Source organism: Conger conger, chromosome 3 (assembly GCF_963514075.1).
Source record: "Conger conger chromosome 3, fConCon1.1, whole genome shotgun sequence".
Lineage (NCBI taxonomy): Eukaryota > Metazoa > Chordata > Actinopteri > Anguilliformes > Congridae > Conger > Conger conger.
The window spans coordinates 59,347,672-59,370,212 of record NC_083762.1 but is presented as its reverse complement, the minus strand read 5'-3'; the positions used below and the strand labels follow the sequence as shown (position 1 = coordinate 59,370,212).

At 43.3% G+C, this 22,541-nt stretch overlaps 1 protein-coding gene across 2 annotated transcripts in view; it reads right to left on the bottom strand.

Moving 5' to 3' along the window:
* Positions 1-7,766: 7,766 nt before the first annotated feature.
* The window catches only part of rab3gap1 (RAB3 GTPase activating protein subunit 1), a 32,908-nt gene continuing 18,133 nt past the window's right edge, over positions 7,767-22,541 (bottom strand). Inside the window, exons 18-25 of one of the 2 annotated variants that reach the window (XM_061236179.1) lie at positions 21,535-21,672; positions 18,634-18,861; positions 15,759-15,855; positions 15,292-15,395; positions 14,340-14,455; positions 12,182-12,284; positions 9,985-10,005; positions 7,767-9,097 (exon numbers count right to left, since the gene is read on the bottom strand). In XM_061236179.1, coding sequence (XP_061092163.1) covers positions 8,855-9,097; positions 9,985-10,005; positions 12,182-12,284; positions 14,340-14,455; positions 15,292-15,395; positions 15,759-15,855; positions 18,634-18,861; positions 21,535-21,672 — 1,050 coding nt within the window. In that variant the 3' untranslated portion in view covers positions 7,767-8,854. The remainder of the gene's footprint in view (positions 9,098-9,984; positions 10,006-12,181; positions 12,285-14,339; positions 14,456-15,291; positions 15,396-15,758; positions 15,856-18,633; positions 18,862-21,534; positions 21,673-22,541) is intronic. The other variant, XM_061236180.1, reaches the window with a different exon arrangement.

Below are 22,541 nucleotides of genomic sequence, written 5' to 3'. Positions count from 1 at the left end.
TCCACGCCCACCAGCTGTTCAGACACTCCCAATGTACAGTGACCCCGCTCACAAACAGAAAAGAGATGTTGGAGATTCTGGCTTACTCATGAGAAAAGTGAGTGGGGAAAAAAAGCTTAGCTTTATTCCCCATCTCCCTTACAGAAGTCCTAACAGAATAACGCAGATGTGAATTAGGTTTGTGTCTTGAAGACCAAGTTTGAGCTCACATTCTACAAATCTAGGATGTACCAATGTACCAGCTGCATTGACTTGTACCAGTGGCAACCTGCTCAACATAACTCATGTGAAGGCCCACTTATGGAAGATGAACTACCAACAGCAATTAACTCCTTCAAAACTGGAAAATGACCTGACCTTGAAGTGTGCCATGTTTTCTATGATGTCCTAATAAAACCATTACTTGCATGTTTTAATCATGCTTATGAAAAAGGAACACTGTCAGATATACAACAACAGGGTCTCCTTTCTTTATTGTTGTAACAAGACCCAGATGGTCATTATAATGACCATGTCTTAAAAAACCTATCACTTTACAAAGTTATGATGCCAAAATACTAGCAATATGGAAAATCCATCAGCATGGGAAAAGCCAAAGAACTGCTAAGATGGTAACTGACCATCACAAGTCTGGTAATGGATACAAAAATGGTTAAACATACCACTTAGCACTGTAAGGGCAATAATACATATGGAATACTTGCAAATTGCCAGGAAGAGGACTCAAGTGCATGTTGTCCCCAAGGATGGTGAGGAAGGATCACAGTTTGAAAGTGCAGGGATTGACTGAATCTTGGGGTTATCAAGTCTAAAAAAGAACCATAAAATGGCACTTCCATACCAATAAAATCTTTGGAAGGATGGCATAAAGATAGGTGTCCAAGGACCTCAATGCATAAAAGCATGTATTGGTCAAGAGGTACAGTTGTTGCTCTGACCAAACATCCGAATAGGGAAGAGGCGATCTAAGCAACTTTGACAATGGAATGATTGTTGGTGCCAGGCGGGGTGGTTTGAGTATCTGACACCCTGGGATTTTCACAAAAAGTCTTTAGAGTTTACAGAGAATGATGCGAAAAACAAAAAACAGTGAGGTCCGGTTTTGTACAAATGCCTTAATTAGAGAAGTCAGAGGAAAATGGCCAGACTGGTTCCAGGTGACAGCAACACAAATAACCATGTATGCAGAAGATCTCTGAAGACATCAAAAACCTTCAAGTTGATGGGCTACAGCAGTGGAAGACTATTAAAAGTACAATAGGTAATTTCAGACTAATGGTCAAGAGAGAAATTGCAGCAACAAACAACCTCTAACCACAACACTGTGCCCACAGTCTATGAATATAACGCGTAATATATAGCATTATTATACAGTTCAGTGTTCTCGTGCACTGTTGGAAAGCTGACAGTGACAAACGCAACAGAGCCTGTTGTCTTTTTGTAGTGTTCTACAAAGAAAATGTTCGCCGAACAGGTGACTTTATGAAATCTTGTCTTTGGTGTGCTACACAACACTATTTAGATTTTTGGTCTTTTTTAAGTTTTAACTTTAACTATCCAATTATGTTATGAGCAAGCAAGTTATTTGGCTATGTAACTAGCTGGCTATATAACTAAGATATGATAGTCTACCACAAAAGATGCAACTGTAACTTACAGTTTGAGAGAAATAAAGGTTTAGCTAAACACGGATGATTGAACACATAAGAGATAAAAGGAATGTGTAGCTGCCCAAATTGCACTCCAGACAAGCGATCACTGAAACTCTGTATAGCTATTTCTTATCTAGTTATAAAACAATACCAGTTCGCTATACAAGCTAATTTGCTTGTTGCTACTGATAGTGAACTGGTATTGTTTCATAACTAGATATGTAGTCTTCGCTCGGGTAATAAGCAATAAATGCGGCAATTGGCTGCGGCAGTTAGAACCAATTTTCAACCAATGAGCTTGAATTGTTGTACAGCTGTACAATGTTTTGATACACAGCCCCGACAAATGTACACTTTGAAGCCCGAATTTAAGGACTATAAACACAGGCAGAGGGTGAGTCAACATGTCACTGAGCCTTTTTCAATAATAGGAAGGGATTTACAATGGTCTTGTAACAATGTTTTAACACAAAAATCTTACCTAGTGTACCTTTAAGTCTAAAACATAGATACAATAAATACCTTATAAAGACCGTATATTGAATGTGGATAATGTACAGGGGTAGGTAAAGTAGGGTAGTTCGGTTTGGTTGGAGTACGGAAAAGACTATGATTAGAGACAGATTTGAAGATAATATATAAAGTTTTGATCAAGTGATCAAAATATCTTGTGCTGATCATCGGTCAAAAGAAAAGGGTTTTACTTTAGCCCATCCACAACAACTGCAATGTTACTACAGTGCAAGCCGCCCAAGTCCTCCCCCCTACAACCCACCGCTTTGTGCTGTGCAAGATAAAGGATTCTTAGCTGCGTGGGAAGAACTCCCCCTGGTAATCAGCAAGGACGCACAGATGCTGGGTCATTTGAGGGGAGGTAGGAGGAGGTGGCGGAGGTGGTGGTAGTGGTGGGGGGGGGTTTGTGTGGGCGGGCAGATTCTTCTTGGCCCCTTCGATGTCACCCAGAAGAAATAAAAATCCTGGGCGCGTTTGCATTCTGTATCGATCCCCCCACCCCTTCCCCCCTCAATCCGACACCCGCGTGCTGCCATTTTCCGCCAAAGTCCACCAGACCCACCCTCTCGCAAATCAGCGACTGGATCTGGACTAACGGGCCTGCACAGACATAATGAGTCCTGTCGGCACAGACCATTAGCGGCCTGGGGTTAGTGCCGTGTGTCAGAGGGGGTTAGCATCTCCAGTGGGAAACCTGCCAAGTTATGAAAGTATTGACTGGGGCGGTGGTCAGTTGCTCCCTCGCCTGGTCACTCTCCTCCCCCCCTTTTCCCCAGTGTATCAGGGCTAATTACGAGAGAGGAGTACAGCAGAAATTGAGAAATGGGGATTGATTTTTGCCGCTGAATTCTCCCCTGGGCAGCTCTGCCTAAAAAGGCAAGAAAGCCACACAGCTTTGCCTCAAATTGAAATGCCGACATTCGGTCTTATGGAGCCGCTTTAGGGATTTTTATTTCCTTCCGCCCCCCCCCATCTCTCCGGCGCCTTTCCAGATGCATTACGCTTTTCTTATTCTTACTCAAACGCCTTTTGCTGCGGAGATGAGAGGAAAAGCCAAAAGAAAAATGTGAGTGATGAAGAAACCATTACCAGTTATACTACATAACTCTCCCAGGGCCAAAGCCACAGACTCCTCCGAAGACGTTTGTAAAAGTACACCCCTGAAATTCATTGTAATTTCCCAATCATAGACAAATAACTGCGACACTGCAGTTTCCTTATCCAGTTAGATAATCCATTTGGAATTGTTCTGGAAGGTGAACCACATCCACATCCTATCAAAGACACCCTGGAGTGGACAACCCAGTGCATCATCGACCACTGTGGTTATGGTCACCAGTTCCCACCACACAACTTGCAAACGTGAGGCGATGCACCAATCAGGGTTTTCACTGTGTATTCTCCAGAACCTTTTAAACCAATCACAGCACTTCTATTCAAGGAAACCTGGACGCAAAGAAAATAGGCCAGCACAGACTTGCAAGGAATGCTCCGCACACAGTTCCGGGCAGCTTGACAGTAACTGGATGTCCTCCTTTAGAGTTATATAACGGCGTAAGAATGTCCAAAATTATATCAGTTCACGGAGGTGCAGTTATGGCAGACTTGGCATCTCTCAGCAGGAAGAGCACCCACCTACACGGTCCTATCTGTTCTTCAGCCAACCAGCATTTAAAGCCAATGCATGAAAACAAAGCTCCAGCAATCTGTCTGTTTATTTCTCTCTAGAGGAGGGCTCAGCAGGCCAGCAAGAATATCTGTCTCCAAGATGGCTTCAGACATCAACGCATTTTATTATTTACAGAATGTTCTTCACTCTCACTCAGGCAAAATAAAAAAGGAGATTTCATGCCGTTTCTCATTTATGGAGTTCTCAGAAGAACGTGGTACCCATTCGTTAGCAAATACTCTTTTACCATGGCAACATCCAAATGTTTTATAATTGGTGGGGTCTAGGAAAAAAAAAAAAAACTCAGGTTAAATCAGCATCCAACAATGCTCCCATATGCATTCCCACATTGGTTCTGTTTTTTGTCAGGTATGCTCCAGCCACTTGCAAATGGAGGACTGTATACAATATACACAATGATACAAACTTAAACAAAACCAACCTCTTTATCAATATCGTATACACACCCAACTTGTGCACCTGACTCAAGCCACTTTGTGACTGTGAACAGTAGAATACGTTAGGGAGGGTGCCCTGGTACCATCTTCAATTTTCTACTAAATTAAATTGCTGTAGTCTGTACGTGCTTACTTGGACTTGCATATACCAACCACCACCATCTACAAATGGTTGGGGTAGCAAACTCTGCTTTGACGTTTCAACTAAATCACAGCTGGCAATATCGGAGCCAAACTTCTTGTGCATATCATATCTCACAAACAACTAAAACAATCCTGCTTACCTCCAGCACTGTTAAAAAACTGATTTATGTTACTGTGCATTAAGGCAATGTGGACCCACACAGTGCAGGGCATATACCTGTAATGTGTCCACGAGGGACCTGTTCTTGGAGGTTCTGAAAGCAGGCAGCTATTCAAGTTCTCAACAAATGTATGCTCATTAATTTGACGGGGTGGTCAGGGGAATTAATTAAGCCTAATTTAGCCCATTATTTGATCCAGTTATGAAGCTATGGGCCTGGTATAAAAAGGAGAAGAATTTGGCCACTCCAGCAGAGAAGATGGCTAACCCTGGGCCTTAGAGACGGAATAGAGTGCGCTGCTGCCAGGCTCTGATAAAGCAAAGCGGTGAGTGATACACTCTCCTGCATATGGCAAGTGACAGAAACACAGAAACAGTGTCAGGCAGACACTAGCGAATGCACGCATGCACCCCCCACCCTTGCTTGAATTATGGGAATCCTGGTGAAAACACCGAAGGGTGTTTGCAAATAACCACACAGGCTTAAGAGGGACAATGCCCTGTATATTACAGTGGAGATGCCCGTTGACATGGCTTCAAGAATGTAATCCTCAGTCATCCCTTTTTATTTAAGCCTTCCACCCTGAAGTTCGGCTGCAGATCTGATTTACGTATGATGCGCTTATCGAGGGGAGGGTGGGGCCGGGCGGCTATTTTAAGTTGCGCAAACTTAAGCAAAGATGGGCAATGCTTTACACCTCCGCAAAAGCGCTAACTTCCATTTGGTTCCTCTGGGAAATGAAAAATATATAAATAATAAATACTATTTCTAACATGTTTACGCTTATTCAACATGGAAGATTGTGAAGTTGCACCTGCTGCCGGCCCCTACTATCAGTGCATTTCCCACCTGCACTACTCCTAAGAGGCATAACTGAATGTGTGCATGCGTGCCAGTTTGTATATCAATCTCTCCCATCTATGTGAGCATGTCTGCCTCTCACACAGGTAAACTGAAGTTCGGGCAGGCCTGGGGGGGGGGAGGCAGAGGCCAGCAGCGGCTTAAAGTTACCATGGAAACCCACTTGAGTGATAAGTGGTATTCAGAATATCAAACCGCTTCACAGCTCTCTCTCTCTCTCTCTCTCTCACACTCTTCAGAGAAATGCTACAGCACACGTTAGCAGCTCCCAGACAGAGTACAAGCAGCAAGAGTGATTTCACAGTGCTTGCTGAACAATATCGCACATTGTTTTTCATTAAATTAACAAGAGGAGGAATACCAGGCCTTGATTAATAAAATCAATGGGGGGGGGGGGGGGGGTTATTTCAGGCTCCGAATCACCGTGGCTTTAACAAGAACAGGTAATAGGATGGAGCACCTGGATGTGATCACACCAGCATTGGCTCTTGAGTGAATTGGGTATATAACTATCAAGTTTCTCAGGTACTTTAATTTAAATTACTCATTTTCTACACATAGTTTTTTAATCTTAGAACTCAAATACTGTACTAGCACTTACACTCAGTGAGCAGTTTATTAGGTATTTATTGCTGTTGTAATGCATGGTTATTTATGTTATTGTCACCTTCCTATCAGCTTTGACCTCTCTGGCCCTTCTCCACTGACCTCTCATTAACAAGGCGTTTTTGCCCGGAAGTGCCGCTCACTGTATGTTTTTAGTTTTTCGCACAATTCTCTAGAAACTCGAGAGACTGTTGTGGATGACAATCCCACAAGATCAGCAGTTTCTGAGATATTCAAACCACCCTGTCTAGCACCAACAATCATTCCACGGTCAAAGTCACTTCGATCACATTCACACTTCGATCAGACATTTGGTCTGAAAAACAGCTGAACCTCTTGACCATGTCCGCATGCTTTTATGCCTTTAGTTGCTGCCACACGATTGGCTGATTAAATATTTGCATTAACAAGCTGGTACTGGTCTACCTAATAAAGTGCTCCGTAAGCGTATATTCAGATTCATTTGTTGTATTTGGCATCACAAGATACTGATACTAACTTACCGAGATGGCCAGACACAGAGAAAGTTCTATTACGGCTCAAGTTGTAATTCCGTCCCGTCACCCGGACGCGGAGGACTCTGCGCTTTATCAGTGCCATGGACTCCAGGTGATTTATGGTGGTCAGGGTTCAAGTGGCCAATCATCCAGCACCGGACAGTGGAACACCGTGTAGCTCAGTGTTCCGTTTAATCAACGGCTCCAGGACATGTACTGCACTCCTGCGATCTCCCCCCTCACACAATCGTTCCGCCTCCACCCCTTAGTTTCTTTCCCTCGTCCGTTTTTTTCCTCGGCTCCACGATTCACAGAATAGTTATGCCACCGTAACCTGTGTGGGGGATGACCGTTATTCTTAAACAGAGTGAAATAGATGGAAGGTGCATTGGGGTGTACGAATGGTACAACTCGCTAAACATACCAGCCCTCTAACTCAGCTACATTTTGAGGAAAGGGTGCAATTCTTGACTTCAAAATATTACTGTACTGTGTGATTTCTGATGTGGTAGACCTCAACATATATACAGTATTTAACCGCAGTACCACGCCTAAACAATGACGGGAATGGCTCCCTTATTTTGGGACCTGAACCCTGTGGTGAGTTGGTGGTGAGCAGTTGGTTTTCTTATGCAGAAAACCTCACTGTGACAAAAGATTTATGTATTATAATATCTGTTAAACATAAAATAATTATATTGTGCAACGGAGACCCAAGACATAAAATCTGCCAAAAAGGGGGACAAATTGGCTATAAACGGGATATCGCGTGGTTGAGTGAAGAATATAAAAATATAAAGCGCTCACTATTTATGCTCACTTAGTCATGCAAACACTCAGGTACTATATTTGCACTATAACTTTATATAATGTCAAAAATAAATGATATTAATTGAATTTGCTGTCTTAGCCAGAGTGCTGTACATGGCTTACAGTTTCCATAACATCAGTTTACACAGGCAAATACACACACACAAAGTTCAATCTCGGCTGAGACATAACAGCTGTGTTCCATCAAAGATGAAAAATGTACATTTTGGTTACTCGTCTGATTTCATAAATATGACTCAAGTCACATAATGTAAAATAATATATTGGCCATTTGAAATGTAAAACCTTGATTTTATCTCAGTCAGGACACAGATGTGCAGTAGCAGCACAAATGCTGTGAGTTAGACAGTGGAGTCAAATAAAAAAAGCAATACTTTAATTTTCCATTAAAACTTTATTCATATTTTACCAAACCACGAGCTGTCCAACACTTAAGCCCAATACACCCATCTGACATGTGCGTACTTTGGCTAGTTCCACAGTAATAATATTTTTCATATTTTGAGTCCACAACTGACACAACGCAGATGAAATGCCTGTTGTCTCCTCTAGGATATACAATAAAATTACTCAGTAATTTAACCATTAATCAGACTTTACATCAATAGTCATAGAAACTGTACTAACGACATTAACCATGACATTTATCTTTGCTGCTGATGGTAAGGCTACATCTTCACAATATATAATCTCTATAATTGCACTTTCAACCAAGGGTTGTTATGTATTAAAAAATATGCTAGTTACCATGTCTACAAGCATGCATTGTGGCCTTCTCATACAAGTGGTAATTATATACACTACCGCACACAGATTCGATGGAGAACAGGCTTAACTGTGGCTGCTTAATGCATTTAAAGAAAACAACATTCGTGTCACAAAGCCACAAACGACAATCTAGTGGCACAAAAAGAATCCGATGTGTATTTCAGCATGTTAAAATATAACCTTTTTGTTATAAGGGATGTGACAAGTTGGACTGTTTTTGTACAGGTACTCGGTTATGTGGCAGTACAAGTTCACAGATTCTGAAGTGAATTTCCATTTTCTCTACATTTTTAAAGTGTACAAATTTCGCTAATTACGAGCACAGAACGTCAACATCGCACTGTGGAGCAGGCACAGTCTCTCCGTTCCTCGCTTCTCAGATAATTAAGCCGTCCCCCCCTTCTTTTTTTGGTTCTTGATTACATGGAAGAAATTATACAATTAAAAGTAAGACCAACAAAAAAAATAACGAGACAATTCCCTCCGAGTAATAATTGGGCTGGATCCGGACGGGTTTAAATGTACGCAGACGGTTCATTAGGTGTTGATAGTGATGTAGTGCCAGGAGGGTTGAGAGGGGATGTTTTTTGGCTTACACTGTGGGGGATGGGAGAAGGGGGGCGACACGCCCGGTGAGGTTTGAGGTCTCGGACAGCTCCAGCCCCTGTGACCCCTCCCCGGTCGCGCAGGCCCCTCAGAAGAAGGAGGTGTCGGAGGAGAAGGCCCCGGCCAGTCTGAAGTCGTCTCTCATGAGCACGCAGAACAGCCGCTGGGGGAGGGCCTTGGAGTAGGGGGCCGGGCGTGGCACACAGGTGCGCAGCAGGATCTCCCGCCCCGCGGGGGGAGGGAAGTCCGGCACCCCGCCCGCCCCGGGCCTCCTGTCCTCGGCCGTGCCTGCCCTCCCCGAATCCTCATCCAGCGGTGACAGCAGGGCGGTCTGCAGTGGTGGTAGCGGAGGAGTTGGTTACAGTAACACTGACCATACACCCAGCAAAAATGTGTATTTATTCAAAGCAGTACACCGTTAGCAACAAACATAATTTAACAAAGAAGCCAATTTACACTGCACACATATACAAGCTAGTTACCATGGTCACCATGGAGTTAACTGCCTACGGTTCCAAAGTAACATAGCCAAACAAAAAAAAAAAATTTATTCAGAGCAGTGCACAGTTAGCAACAAACCTAGTTTAACATAGAAGCTAATTTACACACATTTTCAGGCTTAGCAATTTCTAAAAATAAGGCTTAACCCGCTACAAGATCTGGAGAGAATTAAAGGCCACACATACTGTATGTAAATTGTGCGTTTGTTTTCCACGGTACATACTAACAGGATGGCGTGCCCTTTCTTAGACAGCAACCTCTTCTTCCAAAAAGTCTAGATGCAGACTGTAGCCACCTATGATCTAGAGACTCTCTACAAGCACAAGACTTCTACAGGACCAGCAAAAGCAGAATAGGAGCAAATACCAACCTCAACTTCCCACAAAAAGCTCTTTATATTTAAGCCCATAAGCAACGAAAGCAGGTGAACACACAAATACAACAAAAGGACAGATCAGCAACAGGGAGTGAAATGCGAGTGTGTGTGTGCGTGAGAGTGCCTGTGCATGTCTGCATGTGTGCAAAGGGGACTTTTTCAAACTCTCCACAATGGTTTTTCTAAAACTGTACCGCAGTTCCAGAGCGTAAAGGGTTGTAATTGTCAGTAACCTAGTTTCAGGTACACAAGGTGTAGTGGGAGGTGGAACGGGATGGGGGGGGGGGGGGGGTGGTTGGTTGAGGTGAGGGGGGGATTGAGGAAGGGCAGTGATTGGTTACCTCATCAGTGGAGTCAGCCAACTTGAAAGGGGTGTGAGACAAGCGGCATTAGGAGAGAGAATGAAAGGACGGAAAAACCAAATCACCAGTCAGGGGGCGGTTAGGCGTAATATTAAAAAATCATAAAAAATTAGACACTGCAACAGACACACATGCATGTACACAACAGAGACAAAAGCATGCAGACTAACAGGCAACCAACACTGGACTTTGACCATGAATGTAATGAACAGTGATCTTTCCAGTACTTCTGCTTACGCCGTTTTAAATGAACAGTTTTCCACACTTGATCCTCTTGTATTCTAGTTTGTGTATTTTTTCCCCCATAATTTATTCATTTTTGTCAGATTTGATTCACGGTACGTTTTCTCCCAGATGTACACACACTTGAGTTTAAAACCGATAACCCATAATTAGCCCAACACAAAGCTGCAATTTAATGGTCAAAAACATCTCCAGTTGAGAATCCCTGGAACCAGACAAACACTTTCCCGACAGTTCTTCACACATGGATAACACCATCGAGTGAACACACTTTGTTTTAAGGATTAAAAAGCTTCATGTGGACTTGCCGTGAATTTGTTTTTCTTTTCAGCATAATACATGAGTACCATGAATGTGTTTAAAATTGGAGAAACATTGCTGTTTGACAGCAAATTGACATGAGTAAATCCATTTACATTTAAATACTTAATTTGGTAGCATTAGTGCAGTGGAATTTTTCACCGTGTTTTAAGATTAAGTTTGCATGGTTGCAGAACGACTTTCATTCGAAAATAAATTGAGGCTAAAATAAGGTAGTCTGATTGTACATTTCAACACCACCCGCCCCCCTCACAGTCCGTACACTTGGCCTAAGTTCAGTTGCATCACCAAACTGTGGTTCAAGATCTTCAAATCATTGTTTCCCAAAGAAAATTAAATGAAAATTTCCTAAAACAAAAACAATAAAAGCAGCTGCAAGCATGTTATAATCAGATACTTTGTGCACAATCCAGTTGAGTAAAACATCTTGCAAGCGTCAAGACGTAAATACACGATTGTTTCACAAGCTGAGACTACAAAAACTAAAAATGATCCACCGATAAAATGACAGGTGAAATGTCATAAACTCACAAGCTGTGTTCACAAGAATTGTGATTCATACAGAAGTTAGGACAAGCATATTATATGAAATTTGGAAGACGTTCTGCTGTTGTGTAGCAAGCCACCATTTATAAGTCAAGAACAGAAGAATGCAGGCTTGAAACTATATTCACAATTTGATTGACACAAACAGCTAATTATATACTTGAATGGCTTGAATATAATTTTAGCTAAAAACTTACAATAAAACACCCACTTCCTTAAATTGGATACTCTTATCCATAGATAAAGCACATAATTTCCCAGCATGGCCTAGCACTGAATTGCTTGTGTTCCTTGCAAAGCAAGTTTCATATCTACTTTGAATATTTAGCATTTTTTAAATAAGTTTCAATCTGACACAATGCAACTTCCAAGAAGTGTTCACATTAATGTTTCATTAAACATTAACTAAATGACTTATCAACAATTTTATACCAGACATCTTGCTTGCTAATGAGACATAGTTCACAGAGAAACTCTTCTCCCAGCTCATTATGTGAAGTGCTCCAAGAACAAATTAGGGAAAGTTCCATGTCAGTATAACAACAAATGCGAGGAACTTAATACAATCAAATATCTCAGCCCTGTTTGAAGGTACTGTGCCATACTTTCTGTACCAATTTGTGTGTTCATAGACCTACAGTGATCACTTGTTGTGATGGCAAAAAAAGTGCTAACATACTCTTTCTAGGGTTTTTAACTTCTAATTTGATCTCTTTAAATACTGGGAAAACTATATGGCAGACCATAGAACTGTCAGTTGCAGGAAGTTCCACTGTAACGAATGTTGTGCACAGGATTCTGTGAATTAATGATACATTTTTGATTTCCTTCCTAAGGATAATTCGCGCAAAATGGTGGTTTGTGACAAGACAGACGGAAACTGCAATCTACTAAAGTTGACCATTAAATAATTATATTTCAGTAACAGCACATTCAGAATAGAAAACTAAAGGCAGAGAAAAAGTATAAAGCCAATGGGGATGTTTAGAGAAAGCAAAGGCCAATAAGGAAAGAACTGCAATCTCTGCAAACACCGAACACTAATAAAGTGAGCAGGGGCATGTACCCTCTGAGCGTTGACAAATAACTTGTGGATGATGCTGCCAGCAGGCCCACGACCAGCACCAATCACCATCACCTCTGGCTCTTCTAGGAGGGAGCTGACAAACCTGGAGAGAAAGAGAGGTGGAGAGAGGGGACAAATCACAAAACATAATGTACTTTATACGTCTGAGAGCCTGCACTAAACAAAATGCCAGAGGGAAATTCTCAGAAGCAAGGGGTGACCTGCTAAAACAAGCCTAAGCTGGTTTAAGATGTGTTTTTGACACTTTTAGCTGGGCAACCAGCTGTTCACCAGCTGACCAGCCTATACAGTCAGCGAGTCCACCAGCTGACCACCAGCTTAACCAGCTTTGACCAGTTTGCCCAGCTACAGACCAGCTACCGACCAGCTACCGACCAGGTAGAAGAGTGGAAAAACACAGTTCAAACCATCTTAAACAAGTTTATAATCCCAGCTGGTCTGAGCACGATGGGCCTCTGTAAAAATCTGAGGGGCTGTGTCACACCACTTACAATAAGTACACTGTAGACTTATAAAAATAAACATTCAACTGCCAAAACGCACAGACTCACTTAAAAAAAGGGTTAAAAGTCTCTCTCGCCTATGGTCAGAAGTGGCCTGCTAACAAGACAGTGGTGCCAACAGTGTGAATAAGGTGCCCTGGTCTTTAATGAACACCTCACACTTTCTGACGTGCTCTCTCTGCCCCCGTCATACAATTCCCGTCTCTCTGCACCTGCGGTCCAGCACTCAGGACCAAACTACCATTAGGCTTTCGGCCACAGCAGCAAAATTCCACTTCAAATCAAATTCAGTGGTTAAAGACATGCTCTTATGTGAAACCTTTGCTAAAATTAAGTCATATTCTTTCAGACCATGACTTTGGTTGACCCTCCACCAGAATGGAGTTTTTCTTAGTAAGCATCTGAATTTAAAAGTTTGTTAATTCCCCCTTTTGGAATTTGTAATTCAAACATGCACTTAGAGAAGACTTTATTATTAAACTTCTTTTTTGGCCTTATTTGACTTCTGATGCTGAAGCCCATCCACTTCAAGGTTCAACGCGTTGTGTTTTTACTGATGCTCTTCTACATACCACTGTTGTAATGTGTTGTAATTTTCATTACTGTCACCTTCCTGTCAACTTGAACTAGTCTGGCCATTCTTATTAACAACGCATTTCTGCTCACAGAACTGCTGCTCACTGGATGTAGCAGCATTCTCTAGTGATCAGCAGTTTCAGAGATACTCAAACCACAGCGCCTGGCAGCAACAATCATTCCACGGTCAAAGTCATTCAAATCACATTTCTTCCCCATTGCGATATTTGGTCTGAATAAAAACTTTACCTCTTTACTTCTGATATTTAGTGGGAACAACAACTGAACTTAAGAATTTTTACAAACTCTCATGCATTGAGTTGTTGCCACATGATTTGCAGATAAGAAGTTTGCATTAACAAGTAGGTGAACAGGTGTACCGAACAAAGTGCACACTAAGTGTATATAGTGTATATCAAATATAGAGGTGTTGTCAAGCAAGGGCCCACAGTCATCATCCACTTTTGATTAGTGAACATGGGGGTGGTGGGGGGGTGGGAGATGGATTCGGCTTCATGAAGACAGCAAACAGACACAACATGCTGTTTATAAAAATCAGGAATCAATCATTTCCTCATTAAGATCATTTATTAGCGTGTCATTTATTTTCCTCACCTAAGGCGACGTGTACTCAATTTCAGCACAGACACTAAACATATTCAGGTTGATTATCATTACCAAGGTTTCCATGGCAATACAGTACCTTGCAGCAGAACAGAAGACGGTGTAATAATATGGCTCCATAACTACTGTACCACACCACCAGTCAATCACTATCACACCAAAGCCGGTCAATCAATGTATCACACTGCAGCCAGTCTGTCTGCCAGTCAATCACTGTATCACACTGCAGCCAGTCTGTCTAACCACATGTCTCTATATTCCACCAACAGAACAAATGTAGTTCTCAAACTCTTAGTGTGCAGTGCATAGCCCATCTACCTGTATTCACAGATTCGGTGGCCAATTGAAGCACGGATGGTTGGCAGTGGTTAAAAAGCTTATTCCGTTAAGTTTGGCGTGCTGTTGTAGGTTCACCCAGGATCCCCCCCCCTTACCTCTCCAGGTCCTCCGTATCATCCCCCCTCTCGCCCTTCCCGAGCCCAAACTTGGCCTTCAGCGAGCGGGCACGGGCCACCACAGCCTCCATCTCCATGAGCTGGTTAATAACGTCCTGCCAGGGGAGGAGAAAGGGTGAGTCTGCTGCAGCGTCACCGATTCCTGCTGCTGAAGTGCATCTCAGCTGCCCCTCATCTGTGAGACCTGGGTCAATATCGTCTTTCATTCAAATACTTTTTCATGCTTTTCTGAGCTTGTCTGGTGTATTGAAACCAATGAAAAACCTATGAAATAAAGCGCAAACCCCACCTTCTGGTCCTCTTGGTTGCCTCAAATGCACCTGGCACCAGGCTTGATCGGTCTTCTTAGCACTGGTCATTTTGTGACATATTTTGGAAACTGAAGTCAACATCTGATGCTTGTTACTTGACGTATATGCTGATAAGCAAACGCTTCTTTTCATGAACTTTAAAATAACGTGAGTTTTAAAATTATGCTAATCAATCAAAACCTCATTAAAAAGTTATCATCAAGCACATCAAAACACAATGTTCAAATAATTGAAAGGTTTTAATTTTCCTCCAATATGATGAAGGAACATTTGTGTCTCATAAATGGATCCTGGAATAGAAAACTCCATTGTGGAAATTTGTGGACGTTTGATGAGGTTCTACACTCCTGACCTCTTAAGCCGACATGGGGTGACATTGGTTCAAGCAGTAAGAGCAGAGTCTGGCAGTCAGAAAGTTGCCGGTTCGATCCCCCACCCGGGCTGTGTGGAAGTGTCCCCGAGCAAGACACCTAACCCCTGAATGCTCCTGACGAGCTGGTTGGTACCTTGCATGGCAGCCAATCACCATTGGTGTGTGTGTGAGTGTGTGTATGAATGGGTGAATGACAAGCATCAACTGCACAGCGCTTTGGATCCTTAACCATCACCAGGGGGCTCACCTCCAGCTTTTTGTTGTCAGGGTTGGGGTGACGCAGGAGTTTACTGGAGTGGGAGACAACTTGCTGGACCGCTTTGCGCACAGAAGGAATGTCCTCGGACGACTCTGTGGGAGATAAAAGGTCACAGGTGAGCTCCACGCTCGAGGAGATACTGACAGCATCGTGTTTTAGGAGAGACAGTCCCACACTATGGCCACCTGAAGCCCAAATTGGTTCCACTACTGTGAAGGAACGGCTCTGTCATCCAACACAGATTCCCGCTGACCGGGTCTCCCGGAGTGATGCCAGGTCTAATTACGGTCTGCTCGGTACGAACCGTCACCACCGGCACGGTCGGAATTCAACACCACAGGGGCACCACGCCACCCCGATCTGCACTTCTGCACTTCATTACGACAAGGCCACCTGAGAACTCCAAACAAGGACACGAACTACATGGGGTGACTGACAGCGACTGGAGCACTCACCCTCGTCTTTCATTTTGAGAACGGCAGCCTGCAACACGCAGGGCAGCAGGTGTTGGGTCAGGTCGGCTGGCTTCTGTACCGCTAGGTAGTGCAGCACCTGGGAACCAACAACAAGCTCTCATTACGCACTGCGAGGTGGTGTACTGTGTACTGGTGTACTGTCCTCTCAGGTCCACTTTTGCACTTGTTCTTGTGTTTGCACTTTGTTGTACGTCGCTCTGAATAAGAGCGTCTGCTAAATGCCACGTAATGTAATGTAATGGAATGTGTTCCTCATGATTAGGGCAGAGACCAGACCTGGGTGAAAAAAAACGCAATTGTTTTGGATTCAAATATCTTTCTACACTTTACCGAGCTTGTCTGGTGTATTGGAATCTATTAAATACTCTCAGAAAGTGCCAGCCCCGCCTTCTGGTCCTCTTGGTTGGCTCAATTGCACCAGGCAAGATCAATCGAGCACAGAAAAGTATTTGAATCCAACACAGGTCTGGCAGAGACTTGCCAACCTTTTTCATACTTACAAAGACAAGAGAAGATAAAAGTCCTGAAGAGCAGACACAAAAAGGTGTTTCAACCAGAGGTAAAAAGTCCAGCCATTCGTTTCTTCCACCTATGATCTCAGCCAGCTGATTTCACTAATAAGTTCAACTGCCTGGCTGAAATATTGTGCTAATTACAAAATCCAGGTAATTGGAACTAAATACTGGGGAGGACCTTTGCTTTCTGAAGCAGGATTTTCTACCTCTGGTTTCAACCGAAGGTGCTCTGAGAATGAACTGCAGAACATGGTCTGAATAAAATGCTTTACTGTTTTTGTTCCATCTTAAGTGCAATTGATTTGAAGTTGTCCTTTGCTGTCTTCATAGCAAACCATGACTTAGCAGGAGAATAAGCTCCATTTACTACAGACCAAAATTTCCAACAAAAGACACTCCCTGTGGGGCGGTTACATCACTCATTTTTAACACCCTCACGTGTGATTGAACTGCACTTACACTGACAGTGCTGCCAGCATAGCACGACGGGTCTGACGGTCGCTAAAATGAACAAATACTGTATAAATAATGCCTCTATGGGGCTATCCTGTTAGACCAAATTCCTTAGCAGTCTTGCTCACTTTATTCCATTTCAGTTTTGAAGGGCAACTTTTAATGAGAGTAAGACAGCGACTGACACCTTGAATGAGCTCTCTGTTGACAGGTGGCAGCTGTCGAGATGTATACAGTTGATGACTGTCAGCCAGAACCGCGTTTTAAATGCAGGTACTAAAACTAGGGGGTCCGTCATTCTTCAAAGTGCAAGACACTTAAATATGACACACAGGAAGTAGAGGCTATTCCAGACAAGCAACATGAAAAACCCTCTTTTTTTGTCATTTTAATTCAATCCACCTTTCTCTACAGACCTGCAGGCCAGGAGTGCCATACCCACATTGTGAATCCACAACCTTCTGGTCAAAGTCACCACACGGCCTCCGATAAAACAAAATGGGGACAGTCATAAAATACATTTAGTAGCGGCTGCAAAGGTCTTTTTTTCCCCCTTGTAAGCCTAACCCCCCCAGGCTCTCTTTGAAAGGACATACAACTGTTTTTGAAACCAAATGACCTCTTTACGGCGGTGATCTTGACTGCCATCAAAGGACTGGAAAAATATGTATCTCAAAGGACAACTTATTGAAGGAGAGAAAAAATTTTAAATCACAAAATTAATTCAGAAGAAATCCTGCACCTGGAGTTTCCTCTAAAGAGCGACAGAAGGACGAAGGACATAGCGAATAATGACCTTCACGCCAAATAAGGATTCCCCAGCTCCCAAACTCAAAGAGCACGGGAACAAACCAATGGCAGGGGCACACCTTGCAATGTTTTGTGTTCTGGCCCACTTTCATTCTGAGCCGTGATTGGCTGATTCACGGAACCTACAAACAGATCCCCCTGAAGCTGTATGTACAGGCTCTCCCAGCACTTGTGTGCCACTGTAGGATCAGCAACAAGCTGCAGGTGAGCAGAAGCGACCTTCATCGGTTCCTGTTGCTAGGGAATACCGCGGAGACCAAAGGGGACCCTTAAATAACATACAAGACCTTCAATGTTCCTCTATGTTCTCCCAGAAACCACACACATCTGAACAGATGCACACATACATGCTTACCTACACAAACACATGCATACACAAGTACGCACTGCATACTCCACATCCATCCTATGGACTGTAGATTACCTTGCCATCTTAATACCTACACCGTCATCATCTTAACCTATCAGCCAGCGGAGGATGGGCATCCCCCTATAGCCGGATTCTTCTCGAGATTTCTTCCCATCTGGGAGTTTTCTTTTTATCACCACTGTTTGAGGGTTTACAAGGGAGTCGTTTACCTCATATGCTATTTGGGGGCTAAGGGCTGATATTTCCTACTTTTATTTACTTTTGTTTACTACAGTAGTTTCCTTGAATCATGGTTATATTTTGTTTCTATTTATACACACGGTGTAAACATGGATTTTGCTGTAAGGGGTTGCAGACAACCCAGATGTTAAATAGACGGGTTTGTTGCTGGGACAACAGCGTCTTAAGCACAGACCTGCAAAAACCTAGGTTTAAGGTTAATTTAGGAGGATAACATGTACGAGGTCTATATATACCAACTGGTGAAATCACAGTCAGATAGCAGAAATTAGTTCAGCTATTGTGAAGCTTCTTTCTGTCATTCCACTGTGAAAAGCACTACAGAAATAAAATTGAATTGAACACACACACATAGACCCCCCCAAATACATGCGCACGCACACACACACACACACACACACACACACACACATACACACACACACACATACACACACACACACACACACACACACACACACTATACCTTCTCCGCCTCCTTAGTGTCATCGAAAAGCCTGCGTTGGCGACGCACGGGCGTGGCTTTGGCGGTCTCCCAGGCCTCCACCCACATGTTCCCCGGTATCTTCATCCTGGCACTCAGGTCGCCCTTGACTACGGTCTCACCGTTTTCGTCGGTCACCTCCTCCTCCACATAGTCCCTCGGGGAGTACCACCGCACAAAGTCCTCCAGCGAGCAGCCCGGATTGGCTGCCTGGACAGAAAACAGACAGGACAGGTCAGAGTGGCAACCAAAAATAAAAGCCTGTCAGAATCAGAATTTAAAAAGAGAAAAGTCCATCTGCCAAAAACATGAAACTGGGTCAAATCTGCAATCTGCAATTGTTTTGGATTCAGATACTTTTCTGTGCTCGGTAATTATAGATATAGATAATCATAGATTGTCAAGATAGCTACAGCACAAGCTTACTTTTGCTAAAGAAGAAACAATTTGCAGGGGAAGAAAGCAGCATGTTGTTGATCTCTGTCGTAACTGCACTGCACTGTTTGCAGATATAAAATAATAATTCAGATCATGTTTTGCCTGGGGATTCTTTATGTGTTGGGGATTCACCATTATGATCTTCCGTTCCAAAACCTATTTTTTTCCCCTGTACAAACTCATCTTTAAGCAATCTGCAGATGTCATGCTGATGTTAAATCTTTCTTTCATGGTCCCACAGTTAATGATTTCATCAGATCCCATTGCTGCATTTTATTGCGAGATAACCGGCAATAATGAGAAATTCAGTGATAGTTTCTTTAAAATGTTCAATCACGCGTAGACGTCAGAAAATAAATCCGGCACGCCGCGAGAAAGAAGCGGATGTGCCAGACTGCTGTTCCGTTAATGAACCAACGAAAAATCTTGGTTACATTTAACGCCTGACCTTTAACTAGGCTTCAGAAGGCCTTGGTGTCTTCACAGCCGATAATGAGTGTACCCAGGAAAGGAAAGGAAATTAATGAACTCGGAGAAAACCGAAGTGGAGAGAGGGAACGAGTGAACGTGAGAACGGAGCGCTTGTCGTGCAACATCACGACAGAGCAGCTGCTTGTTAGAAATGGCGGCGCACAAAAGGCTAGGAAAGCAGGGGGAGTGAGGGGGAGGGCACGAGTGGTGCTTGAATGAAGTGTGTGTTTGTGTGTGTGTGTGTGTGTGTGTGTGTGAGCGTACTTATGAGTGAGCGACTGTGTGCGCTTATGATTATGTGGGTGCGTTTAAGGCTGAGTGTCTACTTATGAGTGCGTCTACGTGTGCATGTAGGGGGGGTTGGGGGGGGGGGCACACGTCATACAATTCATCATATCCACACTCAGCACTTTAGCCCAGAGGGAGTTGATGATTAAAACCAAAATGCCAGATTGTGCTTTGCTAAGCACGATCGTACATGGCACTCAGGCTAAATTTAAGGGGGCCACCTTCAGCTAAGGGGGGCATTTGTGAACACCTGCATAAGCAGAACCTTCCAGAAGAACCACTAACTGAGGCAGTATTTTTTTCGCTGATAAGAGGGGTATGTTAGGGGACATTTCAGAGGTACCCAGCAAATCGAACCCGACTCCGGCAAGTTCGCCAGCTGTTAAACTGAAGCCAGCTGGAGCTACATAGGGCAGGGTGATATCGCCATCATGGTATAACGTTATTATTATTATTTTTGTAAGCGCAGTAACAACTATCTCCGGCATGCGGTGTTGCACTTCTTTCAGTCTTTTTTTATTGAATCATACCTGAGGCGGTAGCACACCTCCAATTTTCATAGTCAAAGTGAAATGCTTCCGGGTGAAAAAACGTCACTCGTATATTTTCAATATTGACATGACAGCATGGCCATGCCGTTTCAATGTGGTAGATAAAATCATGACTACAAGGAAAAAGAGCAAAAACATAAGCAATGTTTTTTTTCTAAACTAATAGGTAAGTTAACCAACATTGAATAGATACAAGTGATGATTTTTCTCTTCCTTCATTTCACTGAAGTTTGGAGATGTGTTACCGTATCGAGTATTATTAAAGACCAAAACCTACCACCACCTACCAAAGATGGTTCTTATTGTGCAAAAAAAACGATTCAATTCACCGTGATAGCTATATCGCACAGCCCAAGCTACATAGAAACACTCGGAAAAGAGCTAAAAACACCCCAAATCAGTCCTTAAAGACACAGGCAGCATGTTTTCGTGCTTGGTGCTTGGTGGATAATGACAACTCTAAAGAGCCAACTTCCAAAGGTGACAGATAAAGAAAAAGAATACTGAACATTCATAATTCATAAGTCTCCCAATCTCTGACACACTCATTTATGTTGCTTTACTTTTGTCAAGATGCAATCTACAAACCCGGCTTTTTTTCTCCTCCGTTCTTTGGAGACTAATGTATATTTCTTTGACAGCACAAAGCCATTCTGGCTCTATATTTCTACTTGCTGGTACGAAAGGAAACCGGTCTCAGTGAGGCGTGTTAGTATTGATTAGGTAACTGAAAGATTGATGTGGCTCTGCTAAACAAAGATTTATGACGGCAATGAAGGACGTTGGGTGTCAGCGTTGTCGCATTCGTCTTCTCTGCGTTTAAGCATCGAATCAGTCATTTTTACAGCGCAGATTGTACATTTAAAGTTGGTGCTACATACCAATACTCAGTAATCCCTTACAAATAAGATTGTTCTCTAAGCCCCCCCCTGTCAGCTATAATTTAAAGCAGAGAAGCCATTGAAAATGATAAGGCTGTTATTCCAGACCCCGCGGTACACATGCCAAGTCTCTTGGTACTGATGGCTAACGGCATGGTCTGATGCCGCTATCGATCGCCATGGAGGCAGCGGAGCGGCTCTCCCCAGTTTGCAGTAAGCGACTGACCCCAAGTGAATGACCCCTGACCCCTGACCTTGAAGGACTCCATGTCGGAGAGCAGACAGGCGCTCTGCATGCGGGCCCTCAGGTGGGCCCCTTCCGCCGACGTGCCCAGTTTGGCCAGAACCTCCGACTGCTCCTCCAGCAGGTCCTCGGTCATGGGTGCTGGCTCCTGGGGAGGAAGGAGAAGCTCATCAGGTGTGTGTGTGTGTGTGTGTGTGGTGTCTTTGTGTCTGTCCATCTCTGTGTGTGTGTATGTATGTATGTGGATGTGTGTGTATGCGTGTGTATGCATGTGTATTTTTGCATGCGTTTCTCTGTATCTGTCGGTCTGTGTGTATGTGTGTGTGTGTGCGCGAGAGCCAAAACGAGTGCGAGTGTGTTTATGCATGTGTGCATGTCTCTGTGTCTGTCTGTGTGCACATGAGGGAGTGTGTGTTTGCGAGTGAGAGCGTGTGTGTATACACGAGTGAGAAGAAGTGCGTGAGTGTGCGTGTATATATATATATATATATATATATATATATATATATATATATATATATATATATATATATATGTGTGCGTACTGTATGCCTGAGCGTATGTGCTTTGGTGTGTTCTCTGTGCTGACAGCACAGCTGGCCCAATCCCTGGTCCAATGTCAGGGTGTGGAGGCGTGAGCGGCTGTGCGATGGCTGACAGCCCATAACCCGCTAATGAACTCGGCCGGTCTGAACAGATGGAGAAGCATCCCTTTAATACGACCCATTTCAGTAGAGCAGCCCTTTAATAAGACCTATTTCAGTAGAGTCGCCCTTTAATAAGACCCATTTCAGTAGAGCAGCCCTTAAAATAAGACCTATTTCAGTAGAGCCGCCCTTTAATAAGACCCATTTCAGTAGAGCCACCCTTTAAGACCCATTTCAGTAGAGCCGCCCTTTAATAAGACCCATTTCAGTAGAGCAGCCCTTTAATACGACCCATTTCAGTAGAGCAGCCCTTTAATACGACCAATTTCAGTAGAGCCGCCCTTTAATAAGACCCATTTCAGTAGAGCCG